Below are 19810 nucleotides of genomic sequence, written 5' to 3' on the forward strand. Positions count from 1 at the left end.
TACAAATACAGAACATCAAGCAAAGTTAAGAACCACACAGGAGCTAATTAGCCAACTTCCGAAGCCAGAGAAGGCTCTACGTAGAAGTGGCATTTGACAAGGTCTCAAAGGATTAGATTAACCAGGGGAAGCATGGAGTATGGAAAGACATTTACAGAGGTGCCTGAGACTTCTGTGGAGCAGAGAAAAACAATAAGGAGATTTTCATTTAATAATAATGATTTAGGAGCTGTTCGTTTGTATAACCAGTAGAAGAGACACGAGGTTGACATTTCAATTATAATTTCAAGAGCAGATTGCTGTAAATGAAGTGTGTGTCTTCCATCCAAGCGCATAGCTGTGAGTTCACACTTGGCAACACTCTAGTCTTCTTCAAGCAAGTATCAATGACAGACAAAGGGAAACAGAAAGACAAGAAGTTATAGTTAGGGTCAAAAGCTTGTTCTTCACTTCTGAAAATCAAGCCTGAAAGGCAATGGTGTTACTGAGGCCAAGGGCTTGGTGGGTTCTTATTTGGTGGTCTGATGTTTGCGTTCGATGGCAGGTTCAGAGGGGGAACAAAACAGTCAGTAAAGGGAGGGAAGAGTCACTCACTGGTGACAATGGCAAACCGAGTCTCCCTGTGCATGAAAAGGGCCGTAGAGAGAATAAAAGAGAATACCATTGCCAAACCACTAGCCACAGTTACACATTTGGCCATCTTAGGGAGGAAGGAAACCCAGACAGGCTCACAAACAGGAAGTAAAGAGAAGAGTCAACTGGATGAGCCGCTGGGTGTGCAAGATTCCTTGTGAGCATTTCAAGAGAGATTATAGGGCGAGCTCTTATTAAGTTGAGGCAATCTGTAAACCACCGGAGAGGAAGGTAAGAGATAGAAACAGGAAGGATGAGAAGAGGAAGAAGAATTTTATATAAATATAATTTTTAATGGATAGTATGTGTGTATCTTCTCCCTGCTACATTCACATGCCAAAGTCCTAATCCAATTCAAGATGGAATACTGTTAAGACATATGTTGAGAGGTCATAGGTCACGAGGGTGGTGGCCTCATGAATGGCATTTGTGCCCTATTCTGGCAAACAGGAATTTCTTATTAGCCATGTGAGGATATATTAAGATCATGGATGTCTTTGGGTCAGGAAGAGGTCATCTCCATTGTTAGCAACTTGACCTTGCCTAGATATCCCAGCTTCTAGGACTAAAAAGACATTTTTTTTTTGACCCAGTCTGTGGTTTTCTGTTGTAGCTATCCGTACTAAGAAAAATTTCAAATAACATTAAACATAGTTTCAATAAAGATAGGATATACAATAAAAATAAGAGATCATCATTTCTGTTAAGAGTTTTAACTTTTACAAACAAATCAAGGATGGGACTTTAAAAACCTTTTCTTTCTTAAATGTTTTAGAGTCTTTCAAAAACCTTGCTCCAAATGAAAAAGTATAAATAGGTCTTGAAATTATTTAGTAGTATTAAGAAAGAAGATACACTTCTTAAAATAGAAAGCTTAATATATGAGATAAAATCAATATTGGAAGCTCTGTGTGTGTGTGTGTGTGTATGTGTATATGTATGTGTGTATGTATGTGTGTGTATGTATGTGTGTGTGTGTGTGTGTCTGTATGTGTGTGTGTCCACACACAAACAAAAAATAGATAGTTAAAAATAATAAAAAGTTTAAAAAATGTATGTTTCATGAGGAATGATAAATGGGCATTCTGAAAGCAATTTGAAAATAACTGAATACTTGAAGATACACATATACTATTCCCATGCAACTTTAGTTCAAAGTAATATCAAGCCCAGAATAACATAGGTACATACAATGGGAATCACATAGAGTTGTTAATTGTGAGTTTATAGCTGATAACAGAAACTGTAAAAACATACAAGCTCATTATGAATGAATTGGATAAAGAAGTCACAGAATATCTATTCATTGACACACTGAAAATAATCTGTAGTTACATGTATCAGCAGGGGAAAAAAATCAGAAGTGAAATAACGAAAAATGTGTGCATTAGTGCTATTGTTTAAGATACTAAATTGTATGTGGGAAGGAAAACATGCTCAGGGCAGAGTAAGCTGGAGTGACCCATGAAGCGGATGAGGGGGGAACTTGGGAAGGCAGCAGTATTTATATCTTTTTTTTTTCCCTAAAAACGTCAAAAATAAGAAAGGGAGAATGAAATGACATTCTATAATTCAGCATATGGTGTAGCTGGCATGCCCCATAATGTCCTGTTAATTTGTGTCAAGTATACATCCCTCATTTAACACAGTGAGTTTAAGCAGAAAGCTTGGCTTGAGCGAAAGCATGTGGCTTTATCCATCCTCTGGCCTTGAGTCTGCCTGGTACCATCACTTCTCGCCTTTCCCATAGTCATCAATTCTGTGTACAGCTTCTTAGTTCCCACTCATCCTGGAACCTGCCGGAATTTGTCTTGTGGTTCCAAACAGTATGGGGGTGAGATAGTCATGAATGGGGCGAGGTAGTCAAGACTCCTGTGATGGTCTAAGTCAGAAGTTTTCCCCACGGGCATGCGCACTTGAACTATGGTCCCCAGGTAGTCACAGTCTGGTGAAGCTGTAGAACCCTTGATTCACAAGGCCTATCCCTCATGAGAAAGGCCACTAGGGGGAGCCTTGAGGGCGATGGCCTGCTTCCTGTCCTAGATCTTTGTTTCCTGGCCTAAAGTGACAGTTCCAAGTTTCCACTGTCCCAGACCTAGCTGCTGCACCTTCTCTATGATAATGTATTTCCTGAAACCGTGGGCCCGAATAAGCCCCTCCCCACTTAAGTTGCGCTTATCAGGTGGTTTGTCATGGCGATGAGAAAAATAACAACACAGACATTCTCTAATGAATCTTTTCCTTTCAAGCAACACAATTTGATGGCTTGGACCCACCTTTTCTTGGGGTTCTCTCCCGAGTCTCTCCCTCATGCCCACGACAGTCTTCTCCTGAGTTTGACTCAGGGTATCAGTGTTCAGTTTTCCTCAGATGCTCTTCTTTACTGCTTTGCTGGTCTTTCCCCGGTTCTCCTCCCCAGCCTTTGCCACTTATATCTTTCCCAGGTGATCATGTGCAAGCTCAGACTCCCACTACCCATCTTCGTTATTCTCTACCAGAGATTTTCATTCCCTATTTTGGGGTTACATAATGTTTAAGTGGTTGGTTTTCTGACAAAGTTAAGCAAGGTCGTGTGTTATCACAGGTAGCTCTTTACCAATCATGCCTTCCAATTCCATTTAAAACGTTGAGTTTAGCTTTCCAACGATACAGAAATATACTTGTGGAAATGTCAAGCGTTCGTGGAGAACCTCAAATACAGAGATTTTGTCACTTAGTCTGCAGGTAATGGTAGTTTTTACTGCCAGGCAGGTGAGGAACTATACCACAGAAAATGGCAGATCCTGCAAGCCAGTGTTCCTGCAAATGAAGAACTCTTTGTACACTTTAGCGGTTAGCTTTAATTGTCAGCTTAGTGAAATCTAGAATCATCTGGGAGGAGAATCTCAATCAGGGATTGTCTACTTTGGGCTGTCCTTAGGCATGTTTGTGAGGAATTGCCTTAAGTCAATTGATAGGGAGAGACCCAGCCCACCATGGGCAGTATCATTCCCTAGGCAGGGAGTCCTGGACTATATAAGAGTGATTTGAGCACAAGGAAACAAGTGAGCATATATGCATTTCTTTCATTCTACTCTTGACTATGGATGTGGTGTGACCAGCTGCTTCAAGTTTCCACAGTTGTGACTTCCTCAACAGTAATGGCTTAAAGCTAGAATTATAAGTTAAAATAAACCCTTCTCCACTAAGTTGCTTTTTGCCGTGGTGTTTTACAGAAATGAAACTAGACTATCAACACAAAACCATGTAATTTTTTGCTCAAGATTTGGATCATTGAACATGCATGCGTATATGCATGTATATGTGTGTGTGTAGGGATCAAAGGTCAACCTCAAGCATTACTCTGAGGAACCACCATACATCTTGTTATGTGAAATCTCTCGTTGTCCTGAAGCTCACTGAGTAGACTGGTCTGGTTGGCTAGCAAGTTCCAGGGATCTGCCTATTTCTGCCTCTCTGATTCTGGCATTATAATCAAATCACCACATCTGGATTTTAAATATGGTTTCTAGGCATCTAACTGAGGTTCTCATGCACGTGCAGCAAGCACTTTACTAACTGAGCCATCTCCTCAGCCCTCAAATAAGACAGGAGCCGTCTTTCCAAGGTCAAAAGAAAAGTCTACTTTTCTTCAATTAAAACTATGTATATATTTTCTTTGAGAATTGCCTCCTCCCCCATTTTTAAACCTAATTTAGAGAAAACTTATTTATTAGAATAAGTGGTCAGTTTTCTCTATGTCGTTCAGACAGGAAGGAAACAGGTCGGGAGAACTAGCTTATTAAACCTTAAATGTCTGTGAAGGTTGAAATGGTCTCATAACTCGCTCAAGCACCTGTCAGTGTTTTCAACCTACCCAGTGAGAAAGCCACATGAAAGTCTTCTTGAAACCGACTAGTTCGTGGGTTCCACTTCTGTTGTGAGGAGGAAAATGTGTCTTAGACTCAGTAAAATTCTCAAAGGTTGTTTTCATTCCGTCTTGTAGAGCGGTTGGGGGTTTCATATTCACATCTACCAAGTGAAACTGAAACCTTCTCTAGTTTGTTATTTCTCTAAGGTGCAGCTTGTTTCTGGCCAGGGGACACAGTCAACAGTTAGCAACTTGACTTTGAGGGAGGACTGGCAGGGCAGGGTTGGCTCGAAAGGAGCTCGCCTGGAGTGATGGAACACTTTCCTCGGGGGACTGTGTTGACCTGATGTGGGCGACCAACTCTCAACCCAGATTCAGTGCGAGAATTCAGCTGCAGACCTAGGACTGATTTTTTGGAAACCATCTTAGGCTTGACCTTGGAGGCAAAGAGTCAGCAGTGTTACTGGGAGCCATCTCGCTATGACTGGAGACTCAGCTCCTCTGGGTCAGGAGCCGAGGAACGCAAAATCACTTCTGTGCTTCCCTTCCAACTGTGGACACTCCACAGTTGACTCCCAGGCATTGTGTCCTCCGTGTTGGTTCTTTTCAAACCCTGCTGTTGCTGTGTGAAACAAAGTAGTTTCATCTTGTTTACCTGGGCTTCCAGCCTTTTAGGAATCAGCTTGGCCTTCTCTGCTTTCTCCCACTACCCTGGTTCTCAGTAACTCTGCTTGCTCCTCGGGATCCCAGATTCCCAGCCTTACTGACAATGACGTTCACTTATTCTCTTTGTCTTCAGTCCCCGCTCTCAATTCGGACAATATTGTGTAACCAGTAAGTACTAACTGGGCTTCCTGATCTCAGGAAAGTGGTATAAAAATAAAAAAATGAACCCAGAAACTTAGGAATGAGTAGAGAATCTTAGACCCAGAAGTTGGTAGTGTGGGAAGTGTGTGGGAAAGGAGGGGTAGATGGAGGAGGGGTAGATGGAGCTCCTTAACATGATAATATGTCTAGACTTGATTAGCATATCATGATTGACACATGTTGAATCTGTTTAAAAACTACCCTCCAAGAGATCAGTCAATGATCCAGGGGAAGAAAGGATGCTCATAAAAGAAAAAGCCAACTCAGGGCTGCCCTGGTCTTGTATCCATGAAGAAACACAATTTAGCTTTAATTCCATCCTCCCTGCTGAGGAAAAGCCAAGTCACTCTTACTCTAAAATGATGGGTTTTGTTTATTAAGTGTTTGCTTATCTTTGTACACTCCATGATGCAGTCAGTGATATGTAGCTATTTATAGAAACAGGATTTTTAGTTATCAGAATATTTTTACAAATAAATCTTGGCAGATCTGCTTGACTCTTATGATATTAGAAATCATACATACATACATGCATACATACACACATATACACAAATATATTTATGGGTTTAGAGTGCTTTTTCCTTGGGTAATATAGAGTGGATCTTCCTCATTAAATAATGGCCTATGGCTTTAAAAAATTCTATTCTATTTCCACTATAGATTATATTCTCTTGTCAAACATATGGCAGAGTCACTAATGCCATTCATCAGAAGTTAGGTATGTGGACTGCTGGCCAGAAGCATCCAGAGTACCACAAAATTCATGAGAACTACCAACTTTTAATGTTTTAATTGCATGTTTAAAAATTTAAAAAGTCTCTGCTTGTTAACATAAATGAAATTTATTTAGACCTGAAGAATTTCAGCCTAGATGCTGTAGAAGAAAAATGAAGTTTTAAAAGCTAAAATTCTGTCTAATATTTGTATACACAGACAGACAGACAGACAGATTCACACAGAGCAGGAGCGGCATTTATAAGCATATTTTTTTTTCCCTTGGGATTTCCAGGGTTTTTTTTTGGAATCTGATTTCACATGACTTGATAAAATGTGCTGTGATAAATGTGTGTATTTTGTATAAATCGTCATGTCTGATTTGAATATTTGAATATTTATCTTCTATAAGACATGTGAGAAATATTCAGAGATAAAGATAGAGTGAGATATGTATATTAGGCCTCAAATAAGAAATTCTCGATCTGGAGGCTTTAGAGTCCCTGAGGTCACACAAGAAGAGATAAGGAATTTCTTTCCCAGGGCTATTTAGTCCCCATGGTTTAGGTAGAATCCTGCATATTTGCAAGACCATGAAGTTCTTGTGCTGTGAGCTTTTAATAGTTTGAGATAGAAATAATTATTCTCCAGTTTTACTTAAGTAATCGATATGATTTAGAAATTAAGAGGAAAAAGAAAAGCTGTTGTTTCTTGTAATGTATTTCTCGACGTTTTAAAACTTCAACAAACCCAGTGCCATCCTAACCTAAGTAGTAGCAAGAGCTGCTGTGAGAGGAAACAGGAAGCATCACAGATAAATGCTCGTTACTCTTTTTCCCAGGTTCAGCTCAATGTATATCGATTCTAATTAGCACAGTTTGTGCCTCAGCTGGTAGCTCCCCTCGAGCTCTGAGCTCTGCTTGAGAGGTTTTTTTTTTTTTTTTTTTTTTTTTTTTAGAATCCACCCCTGCCTCATAAACACTGCCGCCCCCCTCCCTCCTCCTTCTCTCTTTACAAATGTTACAACACAATCAGAAATTTCCTCTTTTCTTTCCTCCCTGCATTTCCAGCAGGTTCCCTTGCGTCAGAAGCCCAGGAAGAAAACTCAAGGTAATTCGATTCCTTTTGTTCCTTTATCCCTTCCTTGCCTGTGTTAGTGTGATTTTTTTTTCTTTCTTCCTCCTGGATGCCTTCTTGGGGTGGGCTGGAGTGGGGGAATCAGATTCTTGACTGTCTAAATCTTAATATCTGGAGATGGGTGCCAGATTAATTTTGGGGAGGGTTGCTTTTGGATTGATTTTTAAGAAAGAATGACATGTTGTTCATTTGGACTTGTTCCTCGTGCTCTGTCCACGGAGCTTAGAGAAGCTGGCACCGAGTCCGGGAAGTCACCATGTGTTTCTAGGTGGGCTTTAACCCTTCCATGTCTATTGCATAATTGCCTCTGTTATTGTGGGAAGGACCCGCGTGTGTTTACCACAATGTGGCTTCCAGCCCGAGAGTCTAACGTTTTCAACTTACTCTCTTTGACTGAGGTTCTCGGACCCATACTTGCGTGTAAGTCTCTTTGCCCGGGTTTTCTAGGCACCGAATGGAAGTTTAAAAATAGAACAGATGCATGCTTTTTTTTTTTTTTTAAATATTCATGACCGAAAACGTCCAATCCTTGCTGTGCAAACAACTAAAACTTGCCTTTTATTTTGTCACCAGAGTCTCACACTCACCTGTCCCTGTAACTCTTGCAGGGTTTTTCACCATGAGTCGGAGAAGGATATCCTGTAAAGATCTGGGCCACGCTGACTGCCAGGGCTGGCTGTACAAGAAAAAGGAAAAGGGAACTTTCCTAAGCAACAAATGGAAAAAGTTCTGGGTGGTGCTGAAGGGGTCATCACTGTACTGGTATGGCAATCAATTGGTGAGTGATCCCTCCTCCTTCCCCTGCCCTACCCTGGTTATCAATGTGTGGCTTCCAGAGCGCTGGCCGGGCGATCCCCATGGGGAAGGGAATCTCTGCGAGCTGGAGCAGAGCAAACCAGCAGATTTTATAGAGGACTCATTTCTGCCCCAAGAACCATGTAGGTTAGTGAGCTGTGCTGTACGGGAGAAGCCATCTGGCTTCATTTTTCTCATTGGAGAAGGAAGAAAAGGGGCCCTAAATATATCCTTGCTTAAGGGAAGAGCCCTCAGCTTTCCCTGATTTTATTATTCTGTGAGATCCTAATAGTTTCAGGAGCTGTCTGGATGTCATTTGCTGTGGGAAGTTTGCATTGCTAAGGTCTATTAAAAAGGGACTCAGCTTTGCCCTCTATTGAGGATATAAATCTATCAGCTTAGGGACGTGATCTCTTCTCTCCCTTCTTCCACTACCTTCTCTTCTCCTGGCCTTTGTGAGATGGCTTAATTTGGGATAGTTAAACCTGTCTGCCAGCCTTGTGTAGGGACTGGTGATATTCTTCCATGGTGACATTGGTGTCCAAACATTGTGAGGTCGACCCTCACTGAGGTAGTTGGTGAATTTATCCTTTGATGGGCACATGCTGTTGGGGTGAGCTTCGTGGTTTGGATGTAGAAAGAGAGCTGGAAATGAAGTTATTACATTGTCTTTTGTGGCTGGAGACATTCTGAGAGGGATGTTAGTGTTGTTGAATACTCTATAGAGCTTTGCAGATAGATAGATCTGTCACTGACCCCGGGGAATGGCAACCCATTGCAGATCTTGGGAGAATTGGGTCCCTTTGTTATAGAAGAAAGACCAATAGAGAAGATTCGTTAAATCATTTAAGGGACCAGTGCTAAATTAAGCCAACCCGGGACTGGGTAGATGTCCAAACAAATACAACTTCCTTCCTAAGGGAAATTAAGGTGAACGTAAGTATTTTGTATTTCCTGTTATTTTATTTTTAATAATAATTTTTGAATTGCATTTATTTTGTGTGTGTGTGTGTGTGTGTGTGTGTGTGTGTGTGTGTGTGTGTGTGTGTGTTTGGGTATATAGTATATGTGTATCATCACTCGTGTGTGAAGTCACAGGACAACTTTCAGTAAGGACTTGTTTCTATCATGTGAGTTCCTGGGATTTAACTCAAGTGGTCTTGGCAACAAGCATCTTCACCTGCTGAGCCATTTCTCCAGCCTCTATTTCCGATTATTTAGGCTATGGCATTTGAGTGGTTATCACAAAGTGATTGTCACCTGTATCCTCCTTAAGACAAGCTGGTCTGAGTTACCCTATAAATAGCCCTGGGAGATTTCTTGAGCGTGTGCGATAGATTGGGTGTTGGAACATGCTGCATCCGAGGGACATAACAGGGCTCAGAATTAAGCAGGCCACTTAGCTTGTCTCTCCCTTCATTCGTCCCGATGGCACTGTCCCTGTCTTCATAGAATGTGAAGGAGTCCTCTCCGGACCTACACAATTACAACTTGGCTCATTCGGCCTCTTCAGCTTCTGTTTCTCTTAGGAGAGTAGGGCAGGTTACTTTTGGGCTTCAGATCTTCCTAATCTTAGGCATTGGGGATCTCACTCTTCTGCATGGAGCAGCCATGTTGGCTTAGATGAGGAAGGGGAGAAGATAGACTCCGATGCCTGTGGGCTCCCCATTCCTGTGTGCTTTCATCGGCTGCAGAAAGTAAGTTTTGGGATGCTGGTCATTTAGTGCCACTTAATTAGTAGCATTAGCTTGAGAGTAAGCTTACTATTGGTTGGCCCAGGAGGCAGAGCATTATAAGTGGTATACAGAAGAGTCTTCCATGAAGGACTTCTCATATTCTTTTGCTTTCTCTCTTTGCCACAGTCATTCCCGACATCTTAATTGTATGTTTGTTGTGGGTAGGCCTCAATGAAGATTTAATTAGCAGTCATATTCCTACTATCTGTGTGAATATCAACTGCAAAGTAACAGCCAAACACGCCCTCACAGAAAAACATGAAGTTAGTGTCCTCTACTCTAAGAATTTGGATTCAATAGCTGAGGCAGCCAAGGGTTGACTGATATCATCTTGCTTATCTGTTCCTTATTGTTCTTAGAAGGCCACCCCTGTTCTTTGTGACATTGTATATAGTATGATGGTCTATCCTGCGGAATACCTACCATATGCCAAGGGATGTTCTAGGCATTTTGCACGAAGGCTCTTATTTATTCTTCAAAACAATCTTTAGCTGGGTATGTTGGCATAGGATTGTAGTCTTAGCTACTCAAGAGGCTGAGGCAGGAGGATTGCAAGTGCAAAGCCTGCCTGGCCTACAGAATGAGTTCAAAGTTAGTCTTGTCAATTTAGTGAATCATTGTCTCAAAATGAAAAAAGAAATATAAAATGTCTGAGGATATACCTCGGTGGTAGAGTGCTTGCCTAGCATGCATGAGGTCCAGGGCACAATCTCGGAGGGAGACAGAGATAGACAGAGACAGAGACAGAGACAGACAGAGACAGAGATATATAGAGACTGGTAGAGACAGAGACATAGAAACAAAGACAGACAGAGACAGAGATAGGCAGAGACATAGACAAAGACAGAGATAGAGAAACAGATATATAGAAAGATAGAGACACAGAGAGATAGAGATAGATAGAAATAGACAATCAGAGACATAGACAGAGAGACAGAATCACAGAGGGAGGTACAGACAGAGATAGACAGAGATATAGACAGAAAGCCTTAAACCTCAGAGGCATACTTTAAAAGGTGGGAAGATTGAGACCTGGTTTGAACTGCCTAAGTCATACATGAAGGAAGTGAGTAAAAATTGCTTCCTGTCCAGGCCCCTTTGATTCTCGATTATGCTATGCCACACTAAATGTTCCTGGGGACCAAGATAAGTGATATCATATTAGCCCATTTCCAAAAGGGGACTGAGAGATCATCTGTACAAGAAGCAATTCTGCTTTGACTGTACAAGCTACCCTAATAAATCCCTTGCACATCCCTGTTGCTGTCAATGTTGCCCAGGGACATTGCCACCCTCCCCTCCTTGCTCGCCCTTCTGTTGTTGTTACCCAGCAATTAGTGGGGGGTGGGGTTCACCTCCTTCTGCTCACATTGCTTCTCCCAATACTACTACCCAGACTTCTTTAGGAAGGCCATTCATCATTTTCACGTGGCATTTTGTTGGCTTGAACTGCATCAGAGCACATGTAATTGCACACCACCTCTTACAGCACCATGTATAAGTTTAGTAGCCACAAAAATCTCAGCTAGTGAAAAACCAGGAATTAAACTCTGTACTCTCATTTTCCCATGACCTTAGGGTAAAGTTCAAACCCACTTTTGGGTATCATCTTAATGGGTACCTTTTTCTTCCTTCTCCGTACTCCACATCCTAACCCAAGGCTTAGCCATGAAAGCTTTGATCTCTACTGATGTGTTCTGGTGCTATGCACACCTTTGTCTACACAGATTCCCTGCTCAGAAAGGCTCTGCTTCTGGAAGCCTTTCTCCTGCCCGGTTTCAGCAAGCCTTCCCTCTTCATAAGAGCCACACTTTAATTTGAATGCATATCTTCTTTTTTTAAATACTTTTTTTATTTATTATATATAAGTACATTGTCTTCAGACACACCAGAAAAGGGCATCAGATCTCATTACAGATGGTTGTGAACTACCATGTGGTTGCTGGGATTTGAACTCAGGACCTCTGGAAGAGCAGTCAGTGCTCTTAACCACTGAGCCATCTCTCCAGCCCGAATGCACCTTTTCTATGTCGACTTACCACAGACCTGAACTCAGCTAGTCTGTCTTCTTCCATTTATATTATTTTATAATATTTTGATTGTCACACAGATCCTTTCCTTTTGAACGTGTGTCAGAGTTTCCCATCTTTCATAATTGGTCATCATATCTACGTAGCAAGATCATGGGTTTGTATCTTTAGTACTTTAGGGTCTGGTGTTGAATACGTACTTGATTGAGAGTTGTTGATGTCTCAAGTGAACAGGAACAAGGGATTGCTGACACTTACTTTGCCTAAAGGATTCTGAGAGATGAGATCTGGTTCAAGTATTTTTATTGACAGGAAGTAATTTCCAAGGAATGGCATTTCCATTTCTACTCTTAAAAAAATATGATTCAATTGGTGGTTTGTTAGAAAGGGCACCCATGGAGCAATCGGTCCCATAGGCTGTTCCCATCCTTGCTTAACATCTTCTTTGGAGCTTTCAGGAGTAGAAGATGGGAGTAGGGTGAGCATCTGAGTCTGAAGTCTCATGTGAGCAAAGGTGGGATAGTGTATATATGAGCTACACCAAGCTCCTACGGTAGACATTACGTCTAATTTCTGTAACAACCACTTGTCATCGATTTTATTACTTCCATTTTTCAAGAGCCAAAGGAACAGGCTCAGAGCTTCTGAGGAAGTAACTGGCAGAGCTGGGTTTAACATGGAGATATTCCAAGGCCAGAGCTGGGCTCTTTCCTGTAGACTGTGTGGTGGACAGGTGACCCGGGCCTAGTGAAAACGGAACTAAGACTCTTTACACTGCTCAAAAATAGGGCTGCCGGGTAGGAGGGGGTTAAAGAAGATTCTCAGGCTGGAAAAGAAACTGGCTTGTGGAAACAGGAGCTTGACAGCAGTTAATTGGGAAGGAGGGCATTGTTGGAAATCTGGTTAGGAGCTGGTCAGAAAATGCAAGCATTCAGACGTGGATTCTTGGACTGGGGTTCTAGTAGTGAGAATCAGGAATGCACCACATTGATGGAGAGGGGCACCATATCAAGAGTCCTTGGATATGAGACAAAGTAGATGAGGCTAAAACAAGACTAATTTCCAAGTTTTAGTGCCTGGGAAAATAACATGAAAATTGAGAAGGAATTTGTGGGTAGAGTGTAGACTTTTGTATCAGCTCATCCTCGGCTGTCTAGCTGATTCACTTTTTGTATTGTCCATTACTTGTCAAATTACTAGAGACTTGAGGGTTTTTTTTTTTTTTAAATAAACTAACCAACATTGATGTCATTTGTGTTGGCAGCAACAGTTCAGGAAAGTGATGGGGCTGCTGGGTAAACCACCTGGCCCTGTTTCATGGAAATTTCAGGTCGGCCCATCCCTTGTGCAGGGCAGTGTCTGGCTTAGCAGCCACCTTGGAGGTTCACAGTCCTCTGAGGTTCCCACCTGTCTATATAAATGTGGCCATGTCTCTCGCTCATTGTCAGCCTGGGTGCATGTCAGTGCCCTGTGGTAATCACGCCCTGTCTGTCGTCATCACCAGCTGCATGAGAACAAAGCAAGGCTCTCAGAGCAGCTTAGATGTGGAAGGTGCTTTTCTTGGAAACTATTTCCTGAGAGTCTTTTCTATTCGAGTTTGAGTATGTTGGTAGAGTAGAATTGGTCCTTCCAAGAAAGCCTTACTTGAAAGGCAGAATTTCTCCATAAGAGAACTGTCTTGATTGATGGGCAAATATGAAGAGCTGTTCTTTCAGCTAAAGAAAAACAAAAAGTGGGTTGGTTCCTGGAAGGAAGGGATCTTCCCTGCCTTCAGTTTGATGCCTTCTCTAAGCATACATTTTTGGAAAATATCTTAGTAATATTGTCATAGGTTGAAAAATAGTTTTATTTTTCATTGACATACTTTTTTCTTATGTGGCTTTTAAAAAAATATTTGTTATTTTGTGCATTTGAATGCTCTGTGTGTATGGTGTGTGTGTGTGAATGTGAGTGTGTGTGTGTTTGTGTGTGTGTATGCATGTGTGTATTTGTGTGTATATGTGTATGGATGTGTGCATTTGTGTGTATATGCATATATGTATGTATATGTGTATGAGTATATATGTGTCTGTCTGTGCTTGTATGAATGTACACGTGTGTGTGTGTGTGTGTGTGTGTGTGTGTGTGTGTGGCTTTGATGCATGCCACAGGGGGCATGTAGGAGTTAGAAGACAGCTCTGTGGAATTGGTTCTCTCCTGCTTTTATATGGGCTCCATATAAAAGTTGCCAAGAGTATATATGTCAAGCACCTTTACTGGCTGAGCTGTCTTCTTGACCCATTTAGGTAATTTAAATGTATCTTTAATCTTGGAAAGTAAAAGATACAGAGTAGTAGACATCAATATTTTGGGGGAAATAATGTAATTTGAATTTTCATGTTACTTATTAATGAACCATATAAAATTTTCTCACATCTTTCCTGACAGAATCCTATTTCAATGAGAAATGTGTATGAGTGTATATGTGTCTGTGTGTGCGTGTATGTGTGTGTGTGTGTGTGCGAACACAATGCAGGACATGCTAGTGACCAGGTGACCTCACAATGATGCTTCATTTCTTTAAAGTCAATCTATGGGTTTAGAAGAAGAATGATTTTTCCTAAAATCAAGCTGCCAGGTGGAAAACACAAACACATGCTCACTACTTAAAGAAGTGATATATATTTAGTATACAATTTATTAATATGCATATATGCAGTGTCCATATTTATAAATGTTAATATGCATTCATATATGTGTAGAATTTGTCAATAGGGAGATCATTGAAGTAATTCTCTGTGCATTCATTTTTTTTCGAGTAATAAACTGACCAAGAACACTGTCGGTATGTAACTCTGAGCTAACTTGAGAGCTTTGAATGCAGATCAAAAGCACCATAAAGACACAAAAGGACCACATACAAAGAACAACAATTTTGTGGATGCTTTAAAATATACCTGCTTGGGTATTGTAGTTACAGGGTGCAGAACTTTGCTACGAACTTGGACACCATAAATGGTTCCTCATGGTGACTTGTATCCCATCCTGAAAAGATACCTACTGACTCACATGGAACCATAAGACAGGTGTGCAGAATGGAAGGGATCAGGTGTTCTTCACAGAGTGGAACTCTCTGCAGGAGGAGGTCAGGTGACCTGGCGTTGGAGCAGAGATTGGTGTGGTGTAAGTTTTTTTCTTAGATGGAAGAAGTAGCCTGTGGGAGCTAAACTCATGCTCTGATGTGAGGACTCTTTACAAGTCTCTACTTGAAGATATATCATCCCTCTCAAAGGAGTCCCTTTAAGGGACAGACCAGCTGCTTCCACACAGGCTGTCTGATAAGCTCATTTGTCACTGGGCTCTTTGTTTAATCTCCTATACAGCATTTCAAAAGGAAGCTATCCAAGGGAAAAGAACTTAGAGATTGGGTTTATTTAAGGGGTCAGAATTTAAGGTCAGAATTAAATATTTGCAACAGTGCCTTCAGAAAGGATACAAGGAAATGGTACACTGAGGAAGAAGATGGCCCCCAGGCTCAAAGACAGGGCACAGGTCGCACCGGATGCTGCACACCCCCACTCTGGGAGTCAAGCTTCTTCCTCTGAAACACAGAAGCACAGATGGAAGGCTGACACCTGGTAAAGAGATAGTGAGATAGTGCCCATCATCAGCCCACGATCCTCTCTGAAGTCTCCCACTTTTAATCTTACCCAGCTAACTGTGGTGGTTACACTCATTCTCTACGGAAAAATCATGACTTTAGAATATTGGCTGTAAAATTCAAAAGTTACTGTTTTAAAATGTTGGTGAAGTATGCATACACACACAAGTCAACGTCTTGAGCATTTTAAAGGGTACGCTTCAGTGGCATTGAATGTATTCATGTTATTGTTCAGCTCACCCCACCCTTCATCCTGAACTCTTTTCATCTTGCCAAACTGAAACTCTCAACCCATTAACCCACTCTCCGTGTTCTTTCTCTGCTGGTCCCTTGCACCTACCAAAGAATTTTTGTGTCTATGAGTTTGACTACTGTATGTCTACCCAGTAAGTATAGCCATATTTTTATCCATCTATGTATCATGTGTATATATGTATGTATGTATCTATCATCTATTTACCTACCTCTATCAACTATCTACCTGCCTATCATCCATCTTTCTTTCTATCTATCTATCTATCTATCTATCTATCTATCTATCTATCTATCTATCTATCCATCCATCCATCTATCATCTATTTTTTTAATGGCTGGCTTATTTCACAAATCATTATATCTTCAGTTTCAACTTCCTTTCTTCTTAAAGACATCTTGTGTATCCATTTGTGTCTATGGATGACTGCTCAGGCTACACCTACCTTTTACCTAGTGTCAAAATACCCCTAGTACAGCTATGCCCCTGCAACTATGCCTTTGAGGCTCTGCTTTGAACTCTTCTGGCTATATATGCAAGATTACAGGAGAACCATACTTTTAGTGTCTGCAGAAACAGTTTTCTGTAGCACACTGCTCTTTTCCCTTTCTCTCTGACAGAGCAGAGACAGGGGGTTATAGGGGCTCTAGAACTTTCTCAGGATTTACTTATTTCTGGTAATTACCATTTTAATGAGTGAGAATAAGGTGTCAAACATCTCCTTGTGGTTTTGGTTTGCATTTCCTTAAGGCCCAGTGACTCTGCCTTGTGCTCATTGGCCATTTATGTACTTTTTTTTTTTTTTTTTTAAAAAAACTTTATTCTATTTTTTTTAGAAGCAGAGGGCTGTTTCTGTTGCTTGGCCTTCAATAGTATCTTAATGATATTCATGGAACGCAGGAAAACAGCCTGGGGAGATCAGAAAGCTCCTTGAAGATTTAATATACATCATGCGATGGCAGATTATGTGTTACAACTGTGATATCTCAAGGATTAATATTCGTTATTATTCCTTATTTTTTATTGCCCCTAAATCTCTAGTATTGGCATTTGTCACTTAAATCTTATATGAATCTCTTTAAAATTGATTCTTTTATTTATTTACATTTCAAATGTTGTCCCCCTTCCTGGTCTCACCTCTACAAATCCCCATACCATACCCCCCACTTTGCCTCTAAAAGGACACACCTCCACCCACCCACCCACTCCAACCTCACCCCTCCGGCATCCTGATATGCTGGGGCAACAAGCCTCCTCAGGACCAAGGGCCTCCCCTCCCACTGATGCCACATAAGGCCATCCTCTGCTGGATATGTAGGAGCCATGGACCCACCCATGTATACTTTTTGGTTGATGGTTTAGTCCCTGGGAGCGCTGGGTGGGTGGGTAGGGTCCAGTGAGTTGATATTGTTGTTCTTCCTATGGGGTTGCAATCCCCTTCAGCTCCTTCAGTCCTTCCCTATCTCTTCCATTGGGGTCCCTGGGCTCAGTCCAATAATTGACTATGAGTGTCTGCATCTGTCTTAGTCAGGTGCTGGCAGAGCCTCTCAGAGGACAGCTAAACAGTTCTTGCATCAGCAATAGTGTCCCAAGGTAAGGCAGTCTTTGAACGGCCTTTCCTTCAGTCTCTGCTCCTTTTTTTTTTTTTTTTTTTTTTTCCCTGTGTTTCCATGTATGTCCTTTTGGGTCTGGGTTACCTTTATATGAATCTTACATGATGTTCCTTTTTTTTTTCTTTTGCTATTGCTTTTAATGGGAAGATGAGTTCATTTAAATTTTATTTTTAATAAAATTATTTGAGAATGGGAAATACGCAAACAATATATATTGATAATATTTGTTCTTGTTCTTCCTTATTGCTAAATCCTCCTTCCTTCCTAATTCTCTCTCTCTCTCTCTCTCTCTCTCTCTCTCTCTCTCTCACACACACACACACACACACACACACACACACACACACACACACGTGTGTGTGTGTGTGCGCGCACGCGTGTGCTTATGTATATTTTACCAAGTCCATAGGTAGGCTCATGGGTCTGTGTCTCACCTATCAGAGCCCACACTCTTAAAGGAAACAGCTTCCTTCCCCTAGTAGCCATCAGCTGGTAATAACTCCTCAGCCATCGGTGAGGTGGTGAGGTCTTCTTAGCTCCTCTCTTACTCAAGGCGGAATGTTGACTGGATTCCGTTCCCACAGGCAACTGTTTTGCTCTTGTGGCTTTAACTATGGGTAGCACCTTCAATTTTTTAGTTGCCAAGAGATAGTATTTATTCTATGATCCTAAAAGTCAATCAAATTTCTCAAAGCTCTCTTTTTATTTGCCTTGCTTTCTTTTCTTTCATTGGGCTATGCTGATGAAGAAGTTGGCCTAGACTGATGAAAAGGATAGCCCCTCTGGGGTTCCAGGCTTCTAAGAGAGCAGGTGAGGCTGGCCATGGGTAGCTCATGAAGGGGCACATGTGCTAAAATTTTCTTTTTCCGATTGCAGAGAACCACCACCAAATCTTTTAAACTGTGAAGGTTTAAATCTTAACTGCTTGTGGAAATGGCATTTCTGAAATGAGTCTTTGTAAGAGAAATATACTTTCACTTATCACATGATATCATTGGGAGAGAAGGAGTGGCCAGGAACTGATTTATAGACACAGAATAGGACGCCAGCCACCTCATGGTCCGTCTCCAGTAGTACCTACTGTGGTAGGGAGGAGAGCATATCCTTGGGTGTTCCTTAGAAGGTAATAATGAAGAGGAATTATAAGAGTGATTGTGTGGTTGATGGTCACTATGAGTAGGAGTTTATTTATTTTTCCTGTGGGAGAGACAGGTTGGCTTCGGTTTCTCAGAAGCAAACCCCGAGAAGATTTGGGTGTGAGTGGCCTTTGTGGGAAGTAATTCAGAAAATGTAGTTGTTTTGTGGTTTGTGTAGTGGACTAGGTATAGGACTCCCCAAGGATACCAAGAGCCCTGGAGGCTCAGGTTCAAAACAGTGTAGCATTTGCATATAATTGTTGTGGTTTGTCCCGAAGTTATCTGTATTTTGATGCTAATTCCACTGCCCCAAAGACTGCCTAGTCAGTACTCAGGACTCAGGTGACTTCACCAGAAACTTCTCCCCACTGAATTTGTAAAGTACAGGGGAGGGGCAGGTACAGGATAGAAGGAGGCTGTCACTGGAGGAGAAGGAAGGATGGGCGGGAGAGAAGTTTGAAGGAAGAGGAGGAGACTAGGACAGAAAGGAGAGACAGGAGAGAGAAGAGGGTGAGAAGCCATGGCAGGTGATGTTAAGATTCTGCTCTGTGTATTTACAGGTTGTTATTAATGTTCGTAAGGGATGGATGGTACCGGACTTTATATGTTTAAGAGGGCAATTATATCTTATCAATTGGGTCAAAGATTATTGTGTTGTGTGTTCTTTTAAGTGACGGTTTGAGTGTAGGAAAGTGTGCGGCGACAGGAGACCCTGGGCTGCTGAGGAGTTGGGATGTGTTTCCGCCAAGATATCTAGCAGATATCATGGGGCACTGAGGTGCCGGACCTAGCTGGGAAAAATACAACACTACTATTATTACCATAATATTTTTACAACACCATATAATCTATACACACCCTTCTTTATCATTGCTACAATACTTACAATACCCAATGCCATGTTAATATTAAGCAAATTGTTGTTTTGTGCTCGTTTGGCATAGACACGCTTAGGCATGTTTATCGTTGGTGATTGGTTCACTCTGTGCACGTGACATGTACAAACCCAGAGCCACAGCTAGCTTGGCACGGGACAGACAAGTGAGAGAAGGCAGAGAGTAGCCGAGGATAGCTGCGGGTAACCCACACTAACAGACCTGGGGAATTCAGTGCTTTTGAAAAATAAAGAGTCCAGAGTTTGCGTGCAAGTGTCAGTGGCCGGAGTATTCATACACCAAGTCTTTTCAGACATGAGCCCATTCTAGGGGCTTGATTTGTGAATCCCTCTACAAGTCAGAAGAGCAGGATTAGGGGCTAAACCCCCTAGCAGATATATGCAAGTGTTGGCAGTGAGAAGTCTGGCTGAGGCACCTGTAGCATTGTCCACGCATTATCTGCCCACCCAGAGCCCTTGATTCTCTCTCTTGCTGGGGCCTTGGCAGCCTGGAACCATTGGGAGTTTT

The 19810-nt window shown here is 41.7% G+C and overlaps 1 protein-coding gene across 5 annotated transcripts in view; it reads left to right on the forward strand.

The window, feature by feature from the left end:
* Positions 1 to 7049: 7049 nt before the first annotated feature.
* Positions 7050 to 19810, forward strand: part of Ipcef1 (interaction protein for cytohesin exchange factors 1) — a 74199-nt gene continuing 61438 nt past the window's right edge. For 2 of the 5 annotated variants that reach the window (XM_032894770.1, XM_032894771.1), the window contains exons 1-2: positions 7527 to 7624; positions 7813 to 7982. In XM_032894770.1, the coding sequence (XP_032750661.1) occupies positions 7549 to 7624; positions 7813 to 7982 (246 nt within the window). In that variant the 5' untranslated portion in view covers positions 7527 to 7548. Of the gene's footprint in view, positions 7178 to 7393; positions 7473 to 7526; positions 7625 to 7812; positions 7983 to 19810 lie in introns of those variants that run through there. The other 3 variants (XM_032894772.1, XM_032894774.1, XM_032894775.1) reach the window with 3 other exon arrangements.

Source organism: Rattus rattus, chromosome 2 (assembly GCF_011064425.1).
Source record: "Rattus rattus isolate New Zealand chromosome 2, Rrattus_CSIRO_v1, whole genome shotgun sequence".
NCBI lineage: Eukaryota > Metazoa > Chordata > Mammalia > Rodentia > Muridae > Rattus > Rattus rattus.